General features: G+C 34.9%; 2 protein-coding genes across 3 annotated transcripts; one reads left to right on the forward strand and one right to left on the reverse strand.

Moving 5' to 3' along the window:
- Window positions 1-128: 128 nt before the first annotated feature.
- Window positions 129-5133, reverse strand: LOC131737165 (uncharacterized). The gene is made up of 8 exons (XM_059024421.1): window positions 4900-5133; window positions 4130-4337; window positions 3652-3818; window positions 3315-3445; window positions 2845-3011; window positions 2210-2295; window positions 1816-1896; window positions 129-973 (listed from the first exon to the last, which is right to left on the reverse strand). Exons 1-8 carry the CDS (start codon window positions 5056-5058, stop codon window positions 836-838), a joined length of 1137 nt encoding a protein of 378 aa, XP_058880404.1. The 5' UTR covers window positions 5059-5133; the 3' UTR covers window positions 129-835.
- Window positions 5134-5343: 210 nt separating this feature from the next.
- c1d (C1D nuclear receptor corepressor) lies at window positions 5344-19141 on the forward strand. 2 transcript variants are annotated; one of them, XM_034005307.3, is made up of 5 exons: window positions 5344-5432; window positions 6430-6591; window positions 11306-11372; window positions 11484-11539; window positions 18092-19141. In XM_034005307.3, the coding sequence occupies exons 2-5, from the start codon at window positions 6451-6453 to the stop codon at window positions 18272-18274; spliced, it is 447 nt and encodes a 148-aa protein (XP_033861198.1). In that variant the 5' UTR covers window positions 5344-5432; window positions 6430-6450; the 3' UTR covers window positions 18275-19141. The 2 variants fall into 2 exon arrangements, with proteins under 2 accessions (XP_033861198.1, XP_033861199.1); XM_034005308.3 differs by having other exon boundaries at window positions 5349-5432; window positions 6448-6591.
- The last annotated feature ends 281 nt before the right edge of the window (window positions 19142-19422 follow it).

Consider the following 19422-nt stretch of genomic DNA (forward strand, 5'->3'; position numbering starts at 1 on the left):
TGAGAACCACTTACCTAAACTATCCCAGACAAATTTGCCGTTATGGCTTTAGAATCTAGCGCGCCAGAAGACATGTTTAATTCTTTTTTTTATTTTATTTTTTATAAAATATAAAGCAGGTAAGCATGATTAGTGTGATTAGATACAGAGTACATTTTGTTAAAAATATTTACTGCAACACAAAACACTAAAAATTAATCAAAGAGTGGGGGAGGGGGCTTGATTAGGATGGGGTTTGATAATTTAGCTCCAGTAGGCTCTCTGGTGCTAAACTTTCAAAACAGTTTAGCATCAATTTTCAAAACGATTTGCCCCCCTATTTCCCAAAATTGAGTCATATGGTAACCCTACCAGTGAAGGACTGTTTTGGAGCGCTGAGCTCAATGTTGACAGGTATGTACTGGATACATGTGTACAGTGTCTTTTTGTACTATTACCAGCCTTTTTAACATTGGATTTTCTGCTGTTTGAGACTGATGTTATCCCTGATCTTTTATGTTCATTTTAAGAAGTGACCTCTTGGCAACAGAGGTATTGGTTGCTAAGGATGGAGGAAGTAAGACATCAGTTAAAACTGGTCTCAAATGTCATATTGGGTACACAAATACAGGCTAAATTGCTATGAGGGGAAAAGCATAAAAAAGAAAGAAACAATTCAATTTCATCACAAGACAGCAGAAATGCAATGGAAATATGTTTTTGTTCTTTGAGACATAACTGTTTAAATGACTTGATCTAATTCTTAGCAGTCTAAGGTTGAAGGTTAAATTTATGTTGCTGTTTGCTGTTATAACATTTAACATCTTGTACATCAGTTTGATTATGTCAAAGTCACTTAATTTAAAGAAAAACAATTGCCTGATTTGGGAAGCCTTTGTTTATATATTTGAATTTGTTCTTCAGCATTGGAGCACAGCTTTTCAATGTCGTTGTCACCAATAGCTTGCTGAAGTCTTTTCTCCCAGTTCCGAATCTTGGAAAAAATAGAAACCAAATTATACACTTTATTAATTCAGCATTTTTTACTCAACATTGTTGCTGTATATTGTTTCAGAAAGCAAAGGAGGGAGATAAAATCTTTATAAAATACTATACTTTATGGAATACTAATCACAAACATGAAACACTCTAAAATGACATAAATAAATACAAACAGCCTCCATATACCACAGGATCATGATACATTTAATTACCAAATAAGTTTCATCTTAATATGACGGTTCTTTATATATATATTCACCCATCGACCAATGACAATTAGAGGTATCAGTAACATGAAGTAAGATCACTATAAACTACTGTACAGACACTGTATGAACATATAAAAGTGTTCATTTCACATACAGACGGATGGACAGATGCTTCCAAATACCACCGTATTCTGAATAACTACTGAATGTCCAAACCAAGATTCATCACAATTAGTCTAAATTGAAGAGATATGTATAAAAATGTAAGTGTCCTATACAGACAGTACAACAGACAGACAGCCTCTATTAACTCCATATTCAGATACTTAAGAAGGTCCTTAGTAAGTCACATCCTAAATTGTCAAGTGGTTCTCTAGATAGATAAAATAAAATGTGTGACATAAATACATATGGACGTACAGTAAGGACATCATTACATACGTACATACCCGTCGCCAGGCATATGCACCTTTCTTGAACTGGATAATCTATATATAATTACAACCATTCTAAAGAGTTCACGACAGGTGGGACCACCATGTAATTAGAAAATACTGCACAATCAACCCATTCTTAGTTAAATTAGACAAGTGGCAACTGACTTTACCATAAATTAGTAATTTACCTGTAGAGTATGCTTTTTTTGAAATTCCAATTTATTTGAAGATGCAAAATCTGTTTTGTACCATTCAGTGTCTGTAACAATCTGGAAAAAATAGGTGAGATTTAAGACCTACAAGATACAAAAAAAAACCTTGTTCCAATAAAATAAACATATTACAAGTTTTAGAGAACCACATTAAGAGAGTGCATTCTGGCTTAACTACCATATCATTATTACAAAAAAAAAATGACTGATTTATTTGCTCTTAAATAGCCAAATATTACACAAATGCTGACAAAATCACATTCATAACATTATTATAACAGATAAATGACATGGTGATGTGATTGTAATTAAAGTAAAGGGCTCTGGGACATACCTTCAGAAGAAAAGAAAATAAATATGTTGTGCTGACCTTTACTTCCAATTCTGGTGGAGGTTTATTAGGACACTCCTTCAAATGATGTCCAAGCTCTGTCAATTTCAAAACACTACTACAACCTTTAAAAAGACAAAATAAAACACAGAAGAATTTTTCCCATACTTCAAATGACTATTTAACAATACATTTCCTTGACTATAAAATTATTACAGTACATCTTAGAGACTGCATCTAACAAACCAATTAACTAATGTATCTCTTGATCAACACACTTGTGTTTAAAATTAGCCCAGAGTGAATTCTACAGCATTTCAGATACTTCAGCAGTTCTGAGACATAATGAGATCTGGGAGCAACTGTGCTTTAGCACATACCAGTATGTTTGGCACATAAGTGCTGCAGTATAAAGTAGCATTACATGCGAAGTGGAATGTCTATGCCATTCACTATCACTGGGATTCCAAATCCTATTATACTGAGATAACAGGATACAGTATAGTTTGGATAATCACACATCATGCTTCTAAATGACTGATTCTCTTGACGTCAGTACAGAAGCAGCACATATATGACATTTATATTAAATTCCAGGATATTTTATTTAATTTATTTGCAGCTGTTTTTCATTTTTTGTCCACCCTGTAGATCACTGATTAATGTAAGAATACCTCGATAAGCATAGCAGCAGCGCACAGAAGCAGCTGAAATCCTTTTATCCAGGTCATACTCTGGATTTCTCCAGTTCTTTCTCAAAGGTTGCTCATCAAGAGGGTCGACTTTTGACCTTCGAGTTAGTAATTCAATGTATGGAGCTGAGAAAGTGTGCTTGGGATCACTGCAGACCAAAAGTCAATATTAGAATTTCTTATTTTAAGCTTTATGCATGATTTGTTCATGAATACTATAAAGTATCTTGAAATGTTTTTGCTCTAATATTTATCAGAAAACAGACCTTGTTAACTATACATACACCAAAAACAGGGTTAGCTGCCAGAACACAAACTTCCTTGCCCCTTGAAATCAGCAAGCCACTTTCTTATTCTAGTAGCCCATTTCAGTACACCACTACTAAAGCATACATCATTAGCTCATAATGTAACAAAATTCACAGTGTAACAAATCACAGTTATTTCCTTACCTTCCATTAATAGAGACAGGTCTATACAATGCTGTTAGGGAGACAGGGCACTCAAACTCAACCTGATCCTTGATATCATTAAAGCTCACTAAATGAGGAAGCTGCATGCGGGAGATCACGACAACATAAACCTGGAAAACAAGTGTTAATTAAGGTTAATAAATATGTAACTTATATTTCATATAAATAGTTTTTTTTCACCTGAAAGACACAAATAAGTATTACACCCTAATCTAACCCTTTTGTAAACTGTGTTGTTAGTAACCAAACTAAGATGTTACAACCTGCTGTAGTGCCGACTTTGCCCTTAATGAAAGTCATGCAGTGTATTTCTTACCTGGGCTTTGGTGCCATCTGCTGAAGAAACCTTTACATTGAGCAGAGTGTCTCCAACATTCAATAAAACTGGCTCTGCAACATCTGAGTCATTAACACAAACCTTCATGTTTTTGTCTGGAAGAGTTGGCTGCAGAATTACAGTGTTTAAAAAGAATGGTGCTGTACCTAAATGAAAGTTAAAAAAACAAAACAAAAAACAACAACGATATAAGAAATAACAGGATATCAAATTATTTTATACAGTCTTTCATTGGCTGTCCTCATCAAATGTATTCAGTCTTTCATGAGGGTCATTGGTTTCACTTTATGTTTCTAGAATAAACTGCATTACTTACAAATTACTTGATTTTAATTTTCTTTAAAAACGATTATAATTACAGTTAAAACATAAATATGCATATAGTGGATACCTTTTCACTGCTGTTTTGTACATACATAGAGGTATATAAATTGTACAGATTATTTATTTTACCCACATGAGTATTCATATACATTTGAGGCAAACGGTGGCACAAGGTTCAGAACTCCAGTTATTTTGAGATCCGTTAGTAGTGCACTGCTGGCAGAAAGCTTGGTCACCTCAATCATATACTTTTTTGCAGTGCCATCTTCAGCTGTTACTTCAATATTAATTAAGTTTTCGCCATCTTTAAGATCAATAACTTTTGAACCGTCCCCAGTAACCTACAAAAGAAAAAGATGCGAAAATACATCCAGTGCAACATGTATGTCATATGATTAATTCAGTACTGATATTATTATTATTATTATTATTATTTATTTCTTAGCAGACGCCCTTATCCAGGGCGACTTACAATTGTTACAAGATATCACATTATTTGTGCATACAATTACCCATTTATACAGTTGGGTTTTTACTGGAGCAATCTAGGTAAAGTACCTTGCTCAAGGGTACAGCAGCAGTGTCTCCCACCTGGGATTGAACCATGACCCTCCGGTCAAGAGTTCAGAGCCCTACCCACTACTCCACACTGCTGCCCTATGATATGAAATTGAAATGTCTAGGGCTGTTTTGTGAAGGTAACAAGGTAACAACAATGTGAAGGTAATACATATTCGACAGCAAAACATTATTACACATAAGCCAGTTACTTTTTAACGTACATTAGACTACATATTAATATATATATATATATATATATATATATATATATATATATATATATATATATATATATATATATATATATATTTACATTAACCAAATGAATACAGTCTAACTTACAATCCGGTAAGAAGCCCCGCTGTCACTAGTGAGTACATCGAGAGTTATTTTATTTACGCCACTTGCGACTGTCACTTTGTAACTAGTACTAGATGCTTTGAACGGAGGCTCCAATGTTCCTGCAGAAACAGATAGTTTTTCCAAATCGCAGTTATCCATTTTGAGTAATAATTAATTAGGACTACTGTTTAAATTGTTCTGTATAGTTTGCTTTCAAGACTTTCAGCAGACAAGACGCTGTAACCATAGCAACATAATACTACAGTAGTATTCAAACAGGAAATTCGCTGAAGATGAACGTTTGACTCGATTTATTTTTGTAGAAATTAGACAGATAGTTGTACAGTAGTGTGGCCAGTTTTGGGATATTTACATCGCAAAATACGCTGTAGATTTATACATAAATACATTTGAGTCCCAAAACTACAGGTATTTAAACTACATCCCCCACCGTGCTATGCGCCGCAGAAATTGACTTCCTGCGTCTTAACCCAGGAAGTACAACACAGTTTCAAAACACGTGTGGAAAGAAGGTAAGAATTGTGTTTAGGTTTATATGTTTTTTTTAAAAAATATATTATTATCATAGCGTTTTAATGATGTAATTCGAGTTTGTTGGTTTGGGTTGTTTTTGTGATGGAAGGAAGTTATGAAGATAAAAATACCAATAATATAATAATAAAACGTTTTGACTTACGCTGTTGTTTACAAATAAAAAAAAAACAATAGCAACGTGATCCAGTTAAAGGCCTACATTAGTCCAGCGTTTGTTGCTTTCTTGTGAAGTGTAAATGCTCAAACAAACACGGTACTACATTTCTTACTTAATCCAATCATACACACAACTTTAAATTATTTAGAAAAGTACTTATCCTCATAGCTTTTGTTTGTATTTATTTAGGACAAATCATATCAACAGAACGTGCAAATAAATCCACTGTAATGGCGTGTTCACTCTATATTCTTCTGTGTGCATCCACACAATTACAATTTCATCGAGCTGTAGGCTACACTCGCTCTGGGTGAATACCAGCAAAGCAGCAACAATACGTCGCCTTTTCTCCGACATGCGATTTATATATTCATAATATTTTACAGGAGACACCTTAAATGCATTTTCACTAATTATTATGAAAAGTAGTATGCAAAAAATAACATTAATCGAAGCAGTTTATATTTAATATTTAGATGCAGTTAGTTTCCACATGATCACCTACTTTGGTTTCCTAATTTCTAAAGCGTCAGCTTTGGAATGCAATGCCCTTATATGAGCAATCATCTGATATTGTTTAAGTTTGTTATGGTTCAACAATAAAAAAATCAGTATTTGTTTTGACCAGTGTGCCTTTTCTGGTAGACTAGTCTGTATGTGGCACATGTTTTTTTTTTTTTTTTTTTTTATGTTGAATTGAAGCTGCTTCTTACAGTATTGAAAAGTAAGTCAGAGTGAACCATCCATACACATGATTTACTGTACCTGCACATTTTAGCAATTACTTGCCTTACACATTTTTGTTTCATGATTTGAAGAACATTGTGTTTCAATAGAAAATGGCAGACCAAGAAGTGGCTGGGGAAGAGTACCCAAAAGAAATCCTTGAGTACCTGACAGCCTTTGAATCCTCTCTTGACTCTGTGGATGAGATGCTGAAGACCATGATGTCTGTTTCCAGGGGGGAACTGCTTAATAAGGTACGTGATTTGCACACATTGATTTGAAGAACATGCATTTGTTTTTGGCAGTTTAGAAAAGTCATCTCACAGAGGTTTTTTTGGAGAAATTAGTCTTCAGTATTATAGATACTGTAAGGCCCAATGTGTGTTTTGTATGTTTTGTTACAGAGATTACTTGCATCTGCAAGGAGAAAATCAGTGTTAAAACTAGCAATATCAAAATGACTGCTGCTGCTGTTTGCATGGTTGTCATTATACCTTATACCTCTTTATAATAGGGGGCAAATTCAGGGATGGGTATTAAACCCCCATTGCATGGCAATCTGCTCCATGATTTGTGCTTAACTTTCCTTTGGGTATGGTATCAAGCTCAAATATGCTTAACTCAGTTGTTTTGTGTGTTATACAATGGTGCCACCCTGTGGTTTCTGATACTCATTTATGTTTTTACTTTCAGTGATACACATTTATTTCAGTGACTTTTTACCATTTAGTCCAAAACAAAAAAAAAAAGTGAACCGTGTGTTTAGTAAATAAGCCTTGATTACAAGTTATGACACCCCTTAAGTGTATTACTTCAAAATAAAATAATATAATAATACGTATTGCAACACCCTGTGTCATGTTTTTCCAAGATTTCTTGGAGCATGCCTGTGAGGGCGAGACTCTCGCTGTAATTTTGAATTGCCTGTTACAGTCAGCACTCAGATATCCGTTACCCAGATACACGTCAGTCGCGTTTTACCACCCTTGTATTAAGAATAAAATAAATCCCCATTATATATATATATATATATATATATATATATATATATATGTATGTGTATATATATATGTATGTGTATATATATATGTATGTATGTATGTGTATATATATATATATATATATATATATATATATATATATATATATATATATATATATATATATATAAATATATATATATATATATATATATATATATATATATATATATATATATATTATGTATGTGTGTGACAAATTAATGCACTTGCCCGTCACACGCGATTTCTGACTCCGTCACCAGTTTTCTGATACAAAGCCCATCTCTTCAATGTTACAATTGATCTGATTGTACGTCGCAGGCGTTATAAATCCGGTTTCACCTGACGAAAATGCAAAGTGAATGAGACAAGCTAGAGTAATGTAACAGTTAATCATTAAACAGTTTTAGATACTGTGATGTTTTTTTTTTTTTTTTTTATCTGTGATCTTTAGTTGTTTTTGTGCATTTTCATTTGCAAGTGAACTGTGACATTAGGGCCTTATCAAGCACTATATTCTGCTTTGGATACCGTTTTAATTCTAGAAACTTTTTTTATTATTATTTTTTTTATAATCTTTTGCTAAATTGCATTACCTTTTACTTTTTGATTTCATTTTGCTGTTGGGTCGTTAACGGGGAGTTTTACATACTGCTGCAATACGTACCAGATTTAAAAGTATGTACTGTATTAAAGTCCACATGTTCAGTTGTCTGTCTTGGCAAGTGATATTTTCAGAATCGTATCGTTCTGAACTAAAATACTACTTCTGTTAAAAATAGTACTGTACAAACAAGACCAATACACTACATCTAAATGGAAGCCTACTTATTTTAAAACACAGTCCTTTCAGATATGTATTTTTGATTTATTCCTGTTTTTCAGGGAACACAAAAAAGATACAAGGGTTGGCCAAAATTAAATTAGATATGCGTCACGCACGTTTAACCGTCACTGAAGTCAAAATTTTATAGGGTCGGATATCTGAATGCTGACTGTATTGTGTTTATTATTCTACTGGTGATAGAGCCGTGGTTTGTTATGTATTGTGCATGCTGTTGATAAAGTGTGTTTGATACATGACAGTGTATTGTTGTATTTAGATTAGGGTGCTTCCCGTAATGAAGTTGCCATAGCTATAGATGTGGAACAAGGGTTTTGTTATAGCTATATGTACTGTAATCTTCCAAGAGAAGGGGTAATGCTAATTTTCAGTCTTTACTTCTAATAGTTAAGGACTAAAGAATAATAATGATAACAATAACGAGTAAGCAATATAATAAGTTTAACGATCGTGTTTGGTAAACAAGGACGGTATTTATGCAGGTTAAACAAATATGTATAAATGAGAAGAAACATTGTTTAACGTAAAATATGTGTTTATTTTTGTACAGAATCATTCCAGGTATAATTGTTTATTGAATAATTAATCCTGTTAGGAGCAGGCGGGGCTGGGGATTATAAAATGCCCTGTCTTTCTTGAGGAGAGAGGATTATTAGGTCAGTCGTGAGTGTCTGTAAAAATGTCAGTCATAATTTGTGTGTAGTATCCAGTGCCACAATATATATTTATACCAGTGAACACTACCACGTAGTTGTTTTCCTGTGTTCTAAAGACTTCTGTGTTGCTGAGTAAATAATGTGAGTAAACAAAAGGGTACGAAACAAAAGTCCAGAACAGTGTCCGTGCTCCATTGCTACAGCAAACGCACCTTGTCTCTTCGACCTCATAATCCGAAGCACAAGTGAACTCTTGTTCTCCACCGAAATGCAAACCCTCGGCACTGACCATGCTTCCTTCACTTTATCAGGAGGGGAACTGGCCATATGGCCCAATATCTGTGTGAAATGTCAGTCCGTGTATTTACAACCTGCTAGTCTGTGAGCATCATTTGTCAAAATTTGTGCACAGTATCCAGTGCCACAATAAATATTTAAACCTGTGAACACTACCACGGTTCTGATTTCCTGCATTCTAAAGACCTCCGTGTTCCTAAGTAAGTAATGTGCTTGAGGGAGGGGGTTAGCTCGGACCATCACCCTGTTACAATGCCAAACACACATAACTGGCCATGTTATAGTGCTTGCTATGTTTACAGGTGTTCATTAGCAGTTTGGTGAGTAATTGGGTTATACACAAGTAAATGAGCTGTTATGCAGTTCTGTTATGCTGATTACTATACTCTCCCACACACAATAATGATTTAACAAAAAATGAATGGATTGCAAGTTCACCGTGTTTGTTTATCATGCAGTATGTTTAGGAAACGTTAGGAGTTTACACTGTAAGTTAATACGTCATGTGTATAGTTTCATAAGTCATTGTGTGTAGTTTGGCGAGATGACTGCAAAGCTGAGTGGTTCTGGCCCCTCAGTGTGTGAAATGATATCCTACTCCAGTATTTCCCAAACTGTGTGTCGCGCCACCCTGGTGTGTCACCAATAACTCTCAAGTGTGTCGCAAAAGTGTCTTGCCGTATATTGATTTGGTTGTTTTTGGCATCGCCCTCAGCAGAAAAGAGTATCCTCTAGAAACTGTCCTTGGGGCATCAGATAATTCTAGGGCATTTGTCCAGCATTCCCACCTTTCACTTCCCGAGCTGTGCACCGACATCACCCCAACCCCAACCCTAAACCTGATCCCTAAACCTACCCCTTTAGAATCATCTGATGCCCTGAGGACAGTTTCAAGTGGATATTCCTTTGTGCTGCACAATGCCCACTAATGCCAATTGACTGCATGTTCACACGCATTAGCATGTTCACAAGCTTAATGGCTTTAGCAGACAACTTAAATGCAGCCAGTTAACATTAGTGGGCGGTGTCTTTAGCAATGAGTGAAACAGCAAGACCCATGGATAAGTATGAACGGATAAGAAACACTTTCTGTCAACAACCTCCAGAACACTTCAGTATTGAAGAGGAAGAAATGTTCATTAAACTTGTGTGATCAGACTGTGAAGAATGCTTTTCAACAAAAAACAATTATGGAGTTTTGTTAATCAGTGAAGAGAGAATATACACTGCTAAGTGTCAAGGCAGTGAAAGTGCTGCTTCGATTTTCAACCACTGATCTTTGTGAATCTGGATTTTCAGCAGTAGCAGCAATAAAAACAAAGTATAGATCTCCCCTGATGAACCTTGAAAACGACTCGCGAAATCAAAAATTGAACCGAGATTTGATGAACTGTGTTCCAACAAGCAGGCTCATCCATCCCATTAAGTAACATGAGTACATTTAATTAGTAATCAATTTAATTAAGTGCATTTATTAAAATAGACTTGCCTTTTCATACTTTCACACTTTTTACATTTTACTTCTTTTTTTCGTTTGATAAAATTGTACCGGTCAGTCATCAGTGTGTCACACAATATTTTGGTGATGAATACAGTGGCTCAAGTTTGGGAACTACTGCCCTACATGTATCAACTTATTGTAAATCACACAAATGCTTCTACAGCATTGAGCTTGTACAAGGGAATAGTTTGGAAATGTGTTTTATTTATGCAAAACATAACTTTTATCTCCCCAAACTGCCACAGAACAATATGTGTAGGCTTACAGGTGCTGCATCATGGTGAGAATATTTATTAAAACGGAGTAAACATATTTTACCTTTCAGATTGTAGCAATTTCATTTCTTATTTTTCTATTTATGCAATTTATGCAATTTATGCACGGGATGACTTCTGTACACAGGATAAGATGTACTGGAATTTTGGCAAATACTCCACTGATTCTGTGATTTTAAAATATGCGGTATGCAAGTATGTCTTTTTGACCGGATTTGGTATGATTTGGGTAAATGTATTTTTACATATAGACATTTTTTTTGTTTTAATTGCGCTTTTATTATAATTTATATTAAATTCTTTCAGAATGATTTAAAAATAAATACATTTAAATTAAATAAATTAATCACTATGATTTGTTTTTGTTGTTTAGCTGGACCCCCTTGAACAAGCTAAACTGGATCTAGTTTCTGCATATTCCCTAAATTCCTTGTTTTGGAGTAAGTACATTTTGTCAAGTTTGTTTAATTAAAAAAAAAAAAAAAAAAAAATATATATATATATATATATATATATATATATTATTGAAATGTTCCCTGTTTCCCTTGCAGTTTACTTGGTTACACAAGGAATTAACCCTAAAGAACATGCAGTGAAACAAGAATTGGTAAGAATGATTACATTACATACAATATACATATCATTGCTGTGAATACAAAGTCACAGAAAATAGCATACTTGTTTGTAGTGAAATGAGAAATAATTGAATATTCAAACAAACACTGCTTGAAGTGTGAAGGGAAAAAAGAATGTCTTTATACAGAATTTATAAATGACCTACAATAAGACAACCTGCAAATTTATATATTAAATCTAAAATGTTTGTGTGAGCTAAAAGCTTTTTTGGCATTACCATATTTATTGTGTGGGGAAATAAGTGACATTTTTATATGCTGTATTGTGATGTCTTCTAGCTTATACCAACAGTACATGGTTTTTAACAGTGCATCTAGAACAGGGGTGGCCAAACTTCCTGACCCTGCGGACCGCATACCAAAATTTCTATATGGTCAAGAGCCGCAAGACACGTACTGTGAACATGGTCTTCACTCAATAGACCCTACGTAGGAGGGGACAATTAATGCTGTACTGCACAGCACCGGAACTAGATAGACAGGTTTTATACGCGTGCTTAAAAATCAGTTCTGGAAAATTACAGTCCTGGAAAACCCTGGGCAATTGTCTTTAATGTTTTTTTTTTTTTTTTTTTTTTTTTTTAAATGGTCTATTTCAGAATATTTGACAAATGCCATCCTGATATTTTGGTTAAGTGCAGTAATTTAATATTATTATCTTTTGATATTGGCGAGGAATTTTTATTTATTGACCTTGTAAGCTTAACCTTCCCATTGAGAAATGATCCTATGAGTCATGGAAAGTACTGACACCATTAATCCTGCACAGAGGGTTTCAAGTGGCCTTCTTTGCAGCATTACATTACTATAACATTTTAGTACAGTTTGAGCCTTGGTACAGTATGAATGTGAATGAAATGTTCAGTCCAGTAGCATTAACCCTTTGCGGTCCATTTATTAATCGCGCGTCAGGCACGCCAGGTCTAATTAATTTTCACACGCGCAGTTAATTTTATACGCGCTGTTTAAAAGTATTTTTTTTCACAGTCAAATGGGTTTAAATGGCCCTGCATATCAACAAAGCACACACTAGGCATCTCCAGCCCCTCCCCAGCCTTTTGTTTGCTATAGCGTTCAGCTGTGTAAGAAATAAATAATAATAATAATAATAGTCGTACATACCGATCGATCATCTCCAGATCACTCGTTTTATCACCAAACTCCTCAATAATGCGATCCAAGTCATTATTTTATTACTATAACATCTGAAAAAAGCTCTGCAAATGTCCATGATAGTCTCAGTGCGCTGACGCACTTAGCCAGCTTGTTTATTATGGACGCCCATTATCTGATACCTGATACCTGATACCATGTATGACTATTCATGAAATACGCCTTTTTTTTTTTTTTTTTTTTTTTCCCGACTTGTCTCGGCTCCTGTCGCTACCACTCGGCAATTGAATGGTTTTCTCGGCTTTTTCCGGAGAAAAAACGACTAAACACCCGTTTATTGCGTTGCTATAATGATGTCGGACCCAGTCCGACAAAGGACCTGTGAGGAATAATTGCAATGTCGGACCCAGTCCGACAATGGACCGCAAAGGGTTAAACCTGTTTTCAGACATTAACTTTTGTATATGTTCTAACAAGAGTTTTGGGATGCGTGAGTGCAGTTGTTTGCTTGCTTGATAAGTCCCACATTTTTGAAAATAAGAAAAACACTTTTGGAGTTTGTCGGACTATAGTTAAAATGGGAGATTAAAGGGCTTGATAGCATAGGTTCTTCTCGGATGAATACCTTGACAGATCCTTCATGGACATGCTGTTAGTAGTATAGATGGGTTATAATGTCAAACGATACATGGGCGATTTATTTAAATGAAACGAAACACAAGGTTTTCCCTAAGATCTTAAATAGGGCCCTATGAAATCCCTTTTATTATTTTGAATTTTCTGATTTATTTTTTCATGATTTCGGATTTTTCGGTTTTAAAAATCTGTAATTTGTTAGTTTGTTTTGTGTAACCACAAGTGTTTTGACAGCATTGCTGAAGCTAGAAATGCATGAAAAAATATGATGAAAAAACCTTTCTAAACGGTTTTAATCAAAGTGCTTTCAGATAAAAGGGTACAAATTGGCACAATCTAATAGAAACAAACTAGGAACATTGTAAATTAAAAAAAAAGAATCAAAATGTAGGAATTTTTTTCAACACAAGCTGAACTGTAACTTTTCAAAATAGATGTAATGTTTTCATTAATAATTAATGACAATGTAAATAAAAGCCTACATATTTTGATTTATTCTAATTTAATAAAACGGCACTTGGTAATATCTCCCTGAGAACTTTGGAGAGTAAAAATGCAGCAACTAGACCCTACATTCTGCAGTAGTCATTACAATACTATCTGCTCAGAGTAACTTATAGGTAGTCATTTTCCCCCCCCAAGCGATAACGGTAGCTAGCAAGTGAAGTGGCACGAGAGGCAGCTCTTTTTTACAGTTAAAATCAGGGTCGTGTACGGTGGCTGAGAGGTGCAAAAATAGTTTTTTCATGTGTTCCCATGACGTGTGTTTTTTGAAGCCTCTTGTCATACAAACACTGTGCTATTTCAATGTCATTTAAAAAATATATACATATATATTTTGTTTGTTTAAACTGATTTTGTGGTAATGTCCTCGGGTGACTAATTCCGTTTGTTTTTCTCTGAATTCCGCGATTCTGTCTGTATTCTCCGCAACGTGGATTTTATAGGGCCCTACTTAAAGCCACACACAGTAGATGTGTGTGTGTGTGTATATACTCTATATAATTTATAGCTGGTAGTTGAAGTGGTCTTGGCTGAAATGTAGTGGTAGCTTTGATAACTTGTTTTTCTAGTACTGAAGCAATACCAGTGCCAAATGGGGAAAGAAAAAAAGTTGGCTGGCAATTAAGTGCAATGGCTTCTTGATTCTTTTAAAGATCATCCACAAATCTTTCCTTTTCTCTGGGGAACCAGTTTTATCTCTCTGGCTAAAAGCTTTTTTGGCAGGCGTTATAAGTAGGGATGTGCATTTTGATAAATTTTTTAGGAATGTTTAAATGCTATGCAGTGCCGGCATTTAAACCAAATCTACATACGCACACATTCTTTATATTACATTCTGATTTATACTGATTTATTACATTCTGATTTTCTAAGAAAATAAACCCTAAATAAGCAAACAATGTTTTAACATCACAAGTCTTAACTGCAAAGTGAGAAAAAAAAAAAGGTCAGCTAGGGTGTCCTCGGCTCACCGCGCACCAGCAACCCCTGTGGTCTGGCCGGGCACCTGCGGGCTTGCCTGTGAGCTGCCTAGAGCTGCGTTGTCCTCTGACGCTGTAGCTCTGAGGTGGCTGCATAATGGGTCTGCAGTGTGTAAAATAGGACAGTGTGTGTTTGTCTTCGCTGCTCCCGAGTCAGTGCGGGGGTGGTAGTGGTGGGCTGAGCCTAAAAATAATTGGCTATTCCAAATTGGGAGAAAATGATCAAAACAATTGTACCATAGATTAAGAAATGGCTGATCATCTTCCTGTGATACTCTCAACTCTACCTCTTTGAACTGATTGCCTAGAACTTCTTGCAAAAACTCTTGAAGCTTTGGCCCATTTTAAGAATGGGAGTTATGATTTTTGCCACGAAGTACGCTGTATTAAAAAGTTTAGTGACTCGAGCCAATAGCTCTTTGTCCATTTTTATAAGATGGCCGGGGATCGTTTCCGGCTTAGTACTGGACATTCTCAATTAAATGTCCTTTGCTCTTGCACACTCACGATAATGTTCGGAGGCATGGTGTTTTTGGATATCTTCGGACAGCTTTCGGATAGCGCTTAGAGTGACCAGCAAAGCTCTAAGTTCCTCAGAGTTTAAGTTTTCAACATCCAAGCTGAGGACGAGGTAAACAGACAGCCCTTGTTTTATCCCCTGCTGTGTTGGCACTGAACTCTACTGGGGGAAAAAAAAATTTTACATGAAGAACTGCTGTCTGTCGGGACTGTACCCTAAAATAACATTTGCTTACTAAGGTGGGTGTACATTAGTTTGTATTACATGCTGGATTTAGGTTGCAGTCTCTTCGGGGCGTTATGTACACAGGCAGAGTTGTGCGTTTCTTTATTTTTTGAGCAGGGGTAGAAAAATAATACCTTTACATTTCTTTATTGAAAGTGGCGTTTATTCAAGGGCGGCATCTATTAAAAAGCTGATATCTGAGCGAGGCGTTAATTCAATAATTTGAAGTAATACTAATATAATATAAAAAATAATTTTTTTGTAAGGAACAAATATTTTCACTTCTGGAAAACGGAGTTACTAGGGATAAAATAGCACTAAAAGGTCTGCCTTAGAGATTAAAGTTTGCGGTCTTTGATAGTAGGGGTGGGATTTTCAAGAAATATATTGCTCGAATCCAATTACATTTTCAGAGTACTTGAATCCAGTGCCACTCTTCTACATACTAGTGTACGTAAACCCCCAAACGTTGCCAAAAGTCCTATTTTTAAACCTAATCAAGTATATTAAATAATGAATGTTTGCCTTCTTGGCAAGTTAATTGTATAAGGTCAAGTATTAAATAACGTGACATATTCAAATATTCATACAAGCTTTAAAGCATTAAACTATTAAAAAGAGATGCCTGGCCTACCTGTCTCGGAGGTCCTTTACTTTAATGCAGTAGCTCCAATATATAAAACAAATTGTAATAAACATAAACGGTTGTTCGGTCCAAAGTCATACAGAATAATTTCAAGTGAAAAAAGCCTTCCGCCTAAGGGAAGATTGGGGAATGGGGTCCACGAGTCTGTGGTAATCACAACTTTTTCTCCTTCTTTTTGGTTTGTATGAACAGCTGCAATGCACAGCCTTGCTATTATTGTTTTACGCATTGGCACAGTATGGCTCAACAAATGTCATCACATCTCGAAATCCATCACCTTCTACAAGGCTTAGTCTGGAAATTCAGTGGCCGCTTGTCTTAAAAACAAACTGTTATACAATAAAATCCACTTCGACATTTTCCATTTTTGTGTCAGATGTAATCTAGGTAAATTGTACAATCCAAAGAAATATATTTTGTGAGTTATATAATATTGATAAATTATTATGATTGTCTTTTGCGATATGTAGTGACTTTAGAGCTCTGTAAACACAAAACTACTCAAACATACTTAAATAATGTAAGACAGATATGTAGTGGGCACAAAGTTCTAGTAAAAATGTATATATTTAGCAATTGATAATTACTGGGATAATCTTACATCGATTTCAAAACTGCTACATTCATGATTCACATAGACTGTCCTTCTCATAGGGGATAACGTGATCATGCCCTGTTCGGCCCACTCTATAGCAAATGTTGTTTTGGATGTTTGCTTTTTACTGCCATCAGTAGCTCCATCCACAGTAATTCCTGAATGTTTTAATTTCAAATGGTGAGGCACTGAACTTGTATTTTTGTGGTACGGCAATTTTGTTTGGCATAATCACTTTCTCGTCCAGTTCCTTGAAATACTTCCAAACGTTGCTTTGCCTCGTTCATTTGTTTAGAGATGCCATTTTATTAAAAAACATAACAAACATCACAAAAAACGCTTGTCATTAACTCTCTTACCACATGGACTGGATACCATGCCACGCCTATTACAGCATGAAAGTGCCAGATCGACGAGGATAACGCCCGCTCCAGTGTCAATCTTTCTGTTGCACCAATTACAAAAACTACTTGGAGGCAACTGCCAAACCCCTTCCTTTTTATAATATCCGCCCTTACTGTGGCACCACTGCAGTCGGATAAGTGACAGACTACTGTATATGATAAATTACTAAAATGAATTCATTAAAAAAAAATGTGTTGGGTGAAATTTGTCACGTGATCGGTTATACATCTAGAATATTTAACATTTGACCATTTATGGTCTCTGGTAAACTTCCTGTTTTATTTTTTTATTTATTTATTTATTTATTTATTTTAATTAAAATGCCCTATACAGTTGAGTATCCAGAAGTCTGTTAGCCAGGTAATGTTGGACCATTAACTGGCCTAAAAAACAGTTTTGCAGGCTACAAAGATTTATAACTGAGTATTTTGCTGCCTACAGTAGTTTTTATTATAATGCATCCTTGTTACTTTCAGGGTGTGGGTCAGTTATACAGAAAACCAGTAAACCAGATTGCTTATATATACACACGCACACACACACACACCCTCCATTATTCCTGTTACTTTTTACATTGTGCCATAATGGGTGTTTCTTTGAAAACTCCAGAATGTGTGACCTAAATACAAAAAAATTGCAATGCACTGAACATCTAGTGATACTTTTAGTCTAAATCAGATTTAACTGAAAATCTATTTCTAATTGAAATATTGTTTGTTTGTATCTTTTTGCAGCAAAGTGGTATTGTTGTATAGATTAGTGGTTTTAGAAGCGAAGGCCTTCCATTACTAGAGATTTATAACAAGACAATAGTCACTCAGAGCTGTCATGCTGTTTTAATAATAATAAACCAACAAAACAATGGACTTTTAATTGCCAGTAATATTTTTCATTATGCAGGAGAGAATAAGAACTTACATGAACAAAGTGAAAGAAATCACTGACAGGAAGAAAGCGGCAAGGCTGGACAAAGGAGCTGCTGCCAGGTTTGTTAGAAACGCTTTGTGGGAGGCAAAGTCTGAAGAATCAAAAGCTGCACATGGAGATTCACATCAATCAAAACGCAGAAAACAACAGAATTGAAAACAAAACTGAACACAAATGGGATACACTTTAATGTTTGTCAAAGAATAAAACAAATAAAAAAACAACCCACAAAGTGCTGAATGAATTTCTGAAAGACAGTGCTTGGAATTCAATGTATAATGAACTCTCTGCTATAATTGTCATTAAATTGTCAAAAAAATATAGTGTTACAAGTCCCCACATGTTGCTACAACTGTTTAAATAATGTTCCTGTATTATATATATATTTTTTTTTCATTAATATCCTGACAACGTTTTACACTTATGACTTTAAAGTGTGTTTCAAATCTCTTTTCAAAATGTCCGCTCTAGTGCACTGATAGTGTAAGGATTATTGCCCACATTGTCAAACAGATAACGCAGCAATAACGATCCATGATGTGGTACGAAACAGAAAAGCCAGAGCACTTGTTATGTTTAAAAAATAAATAAATAATTGCTCTTCCTGCAGTAATTTAGAGGACAGATTTCAAACCCCAGCACACTAGTGTGGACATTTTGAAAACAGCTTTCAAACAGGCTAAAGTTGTAAGTGTAAAAAGTTGTTAGGATGTTAACAATGAAAAATTACAGCTACGTTATTTAAAAAGTTGTAGACACGTGGGGATGTATGACGCTATATTTTTCGTAACCCAACTACTTACTCCTTAAAACTTTATGCAATTCACTTTGGAATGTGTTGTTTAGTTACAGTGGCTAATATCTGTGAAACTAGGATTTTAATTTCTTATTAAATGGCTATTGTTTTTTTTCAAAACATGTAAAGTACAGTTATTGGGGCTAATGGGGGGAAATGCATTGATGTTGCTGGAAGTGTTACTTTAGAGAAATTGTGTATACAAAATTAAATGGTATTTCTGTTTATTTTTTGTCTATTGTCATGTGTTTTAATGCTATTTGTACAGGTTATTGAACTCTTGATAAAGTCAACTCTGCTTATTGTCACAATTTTTGCTGTGTCCCTTTGAATTTATATTAAAATGGTCAGGTTTTTTTTTTTTTTTTTTTTTTTTAGTAAGGTCAAATTCAGTGATTGCTGTTGGCACATGAGAATGAAGTCCCTGCTCTGCAGAATTGTAAAAAAGATAAAAGTTCAATATTTGCAAAGCTATAAGAAAGAAATACATTTGCTGTTATGCCCCGGT

Source organism: Acipenser ruthenus, chromosome 5 (genome assembly GCF_902713425.1).
Source record: "Acipenser ruthenus chromosome 5, fAciRut3.2 maternal haplotype, whole genome shotgun sequence".
NCBI classification, from domain to species: domain Eukaryota; kingdom Metazoa; phylum Chordata; class Actinopteri; order Acipenseriformes; family Acipenseridae; genus Acipenser; species Acipenser ruthenus.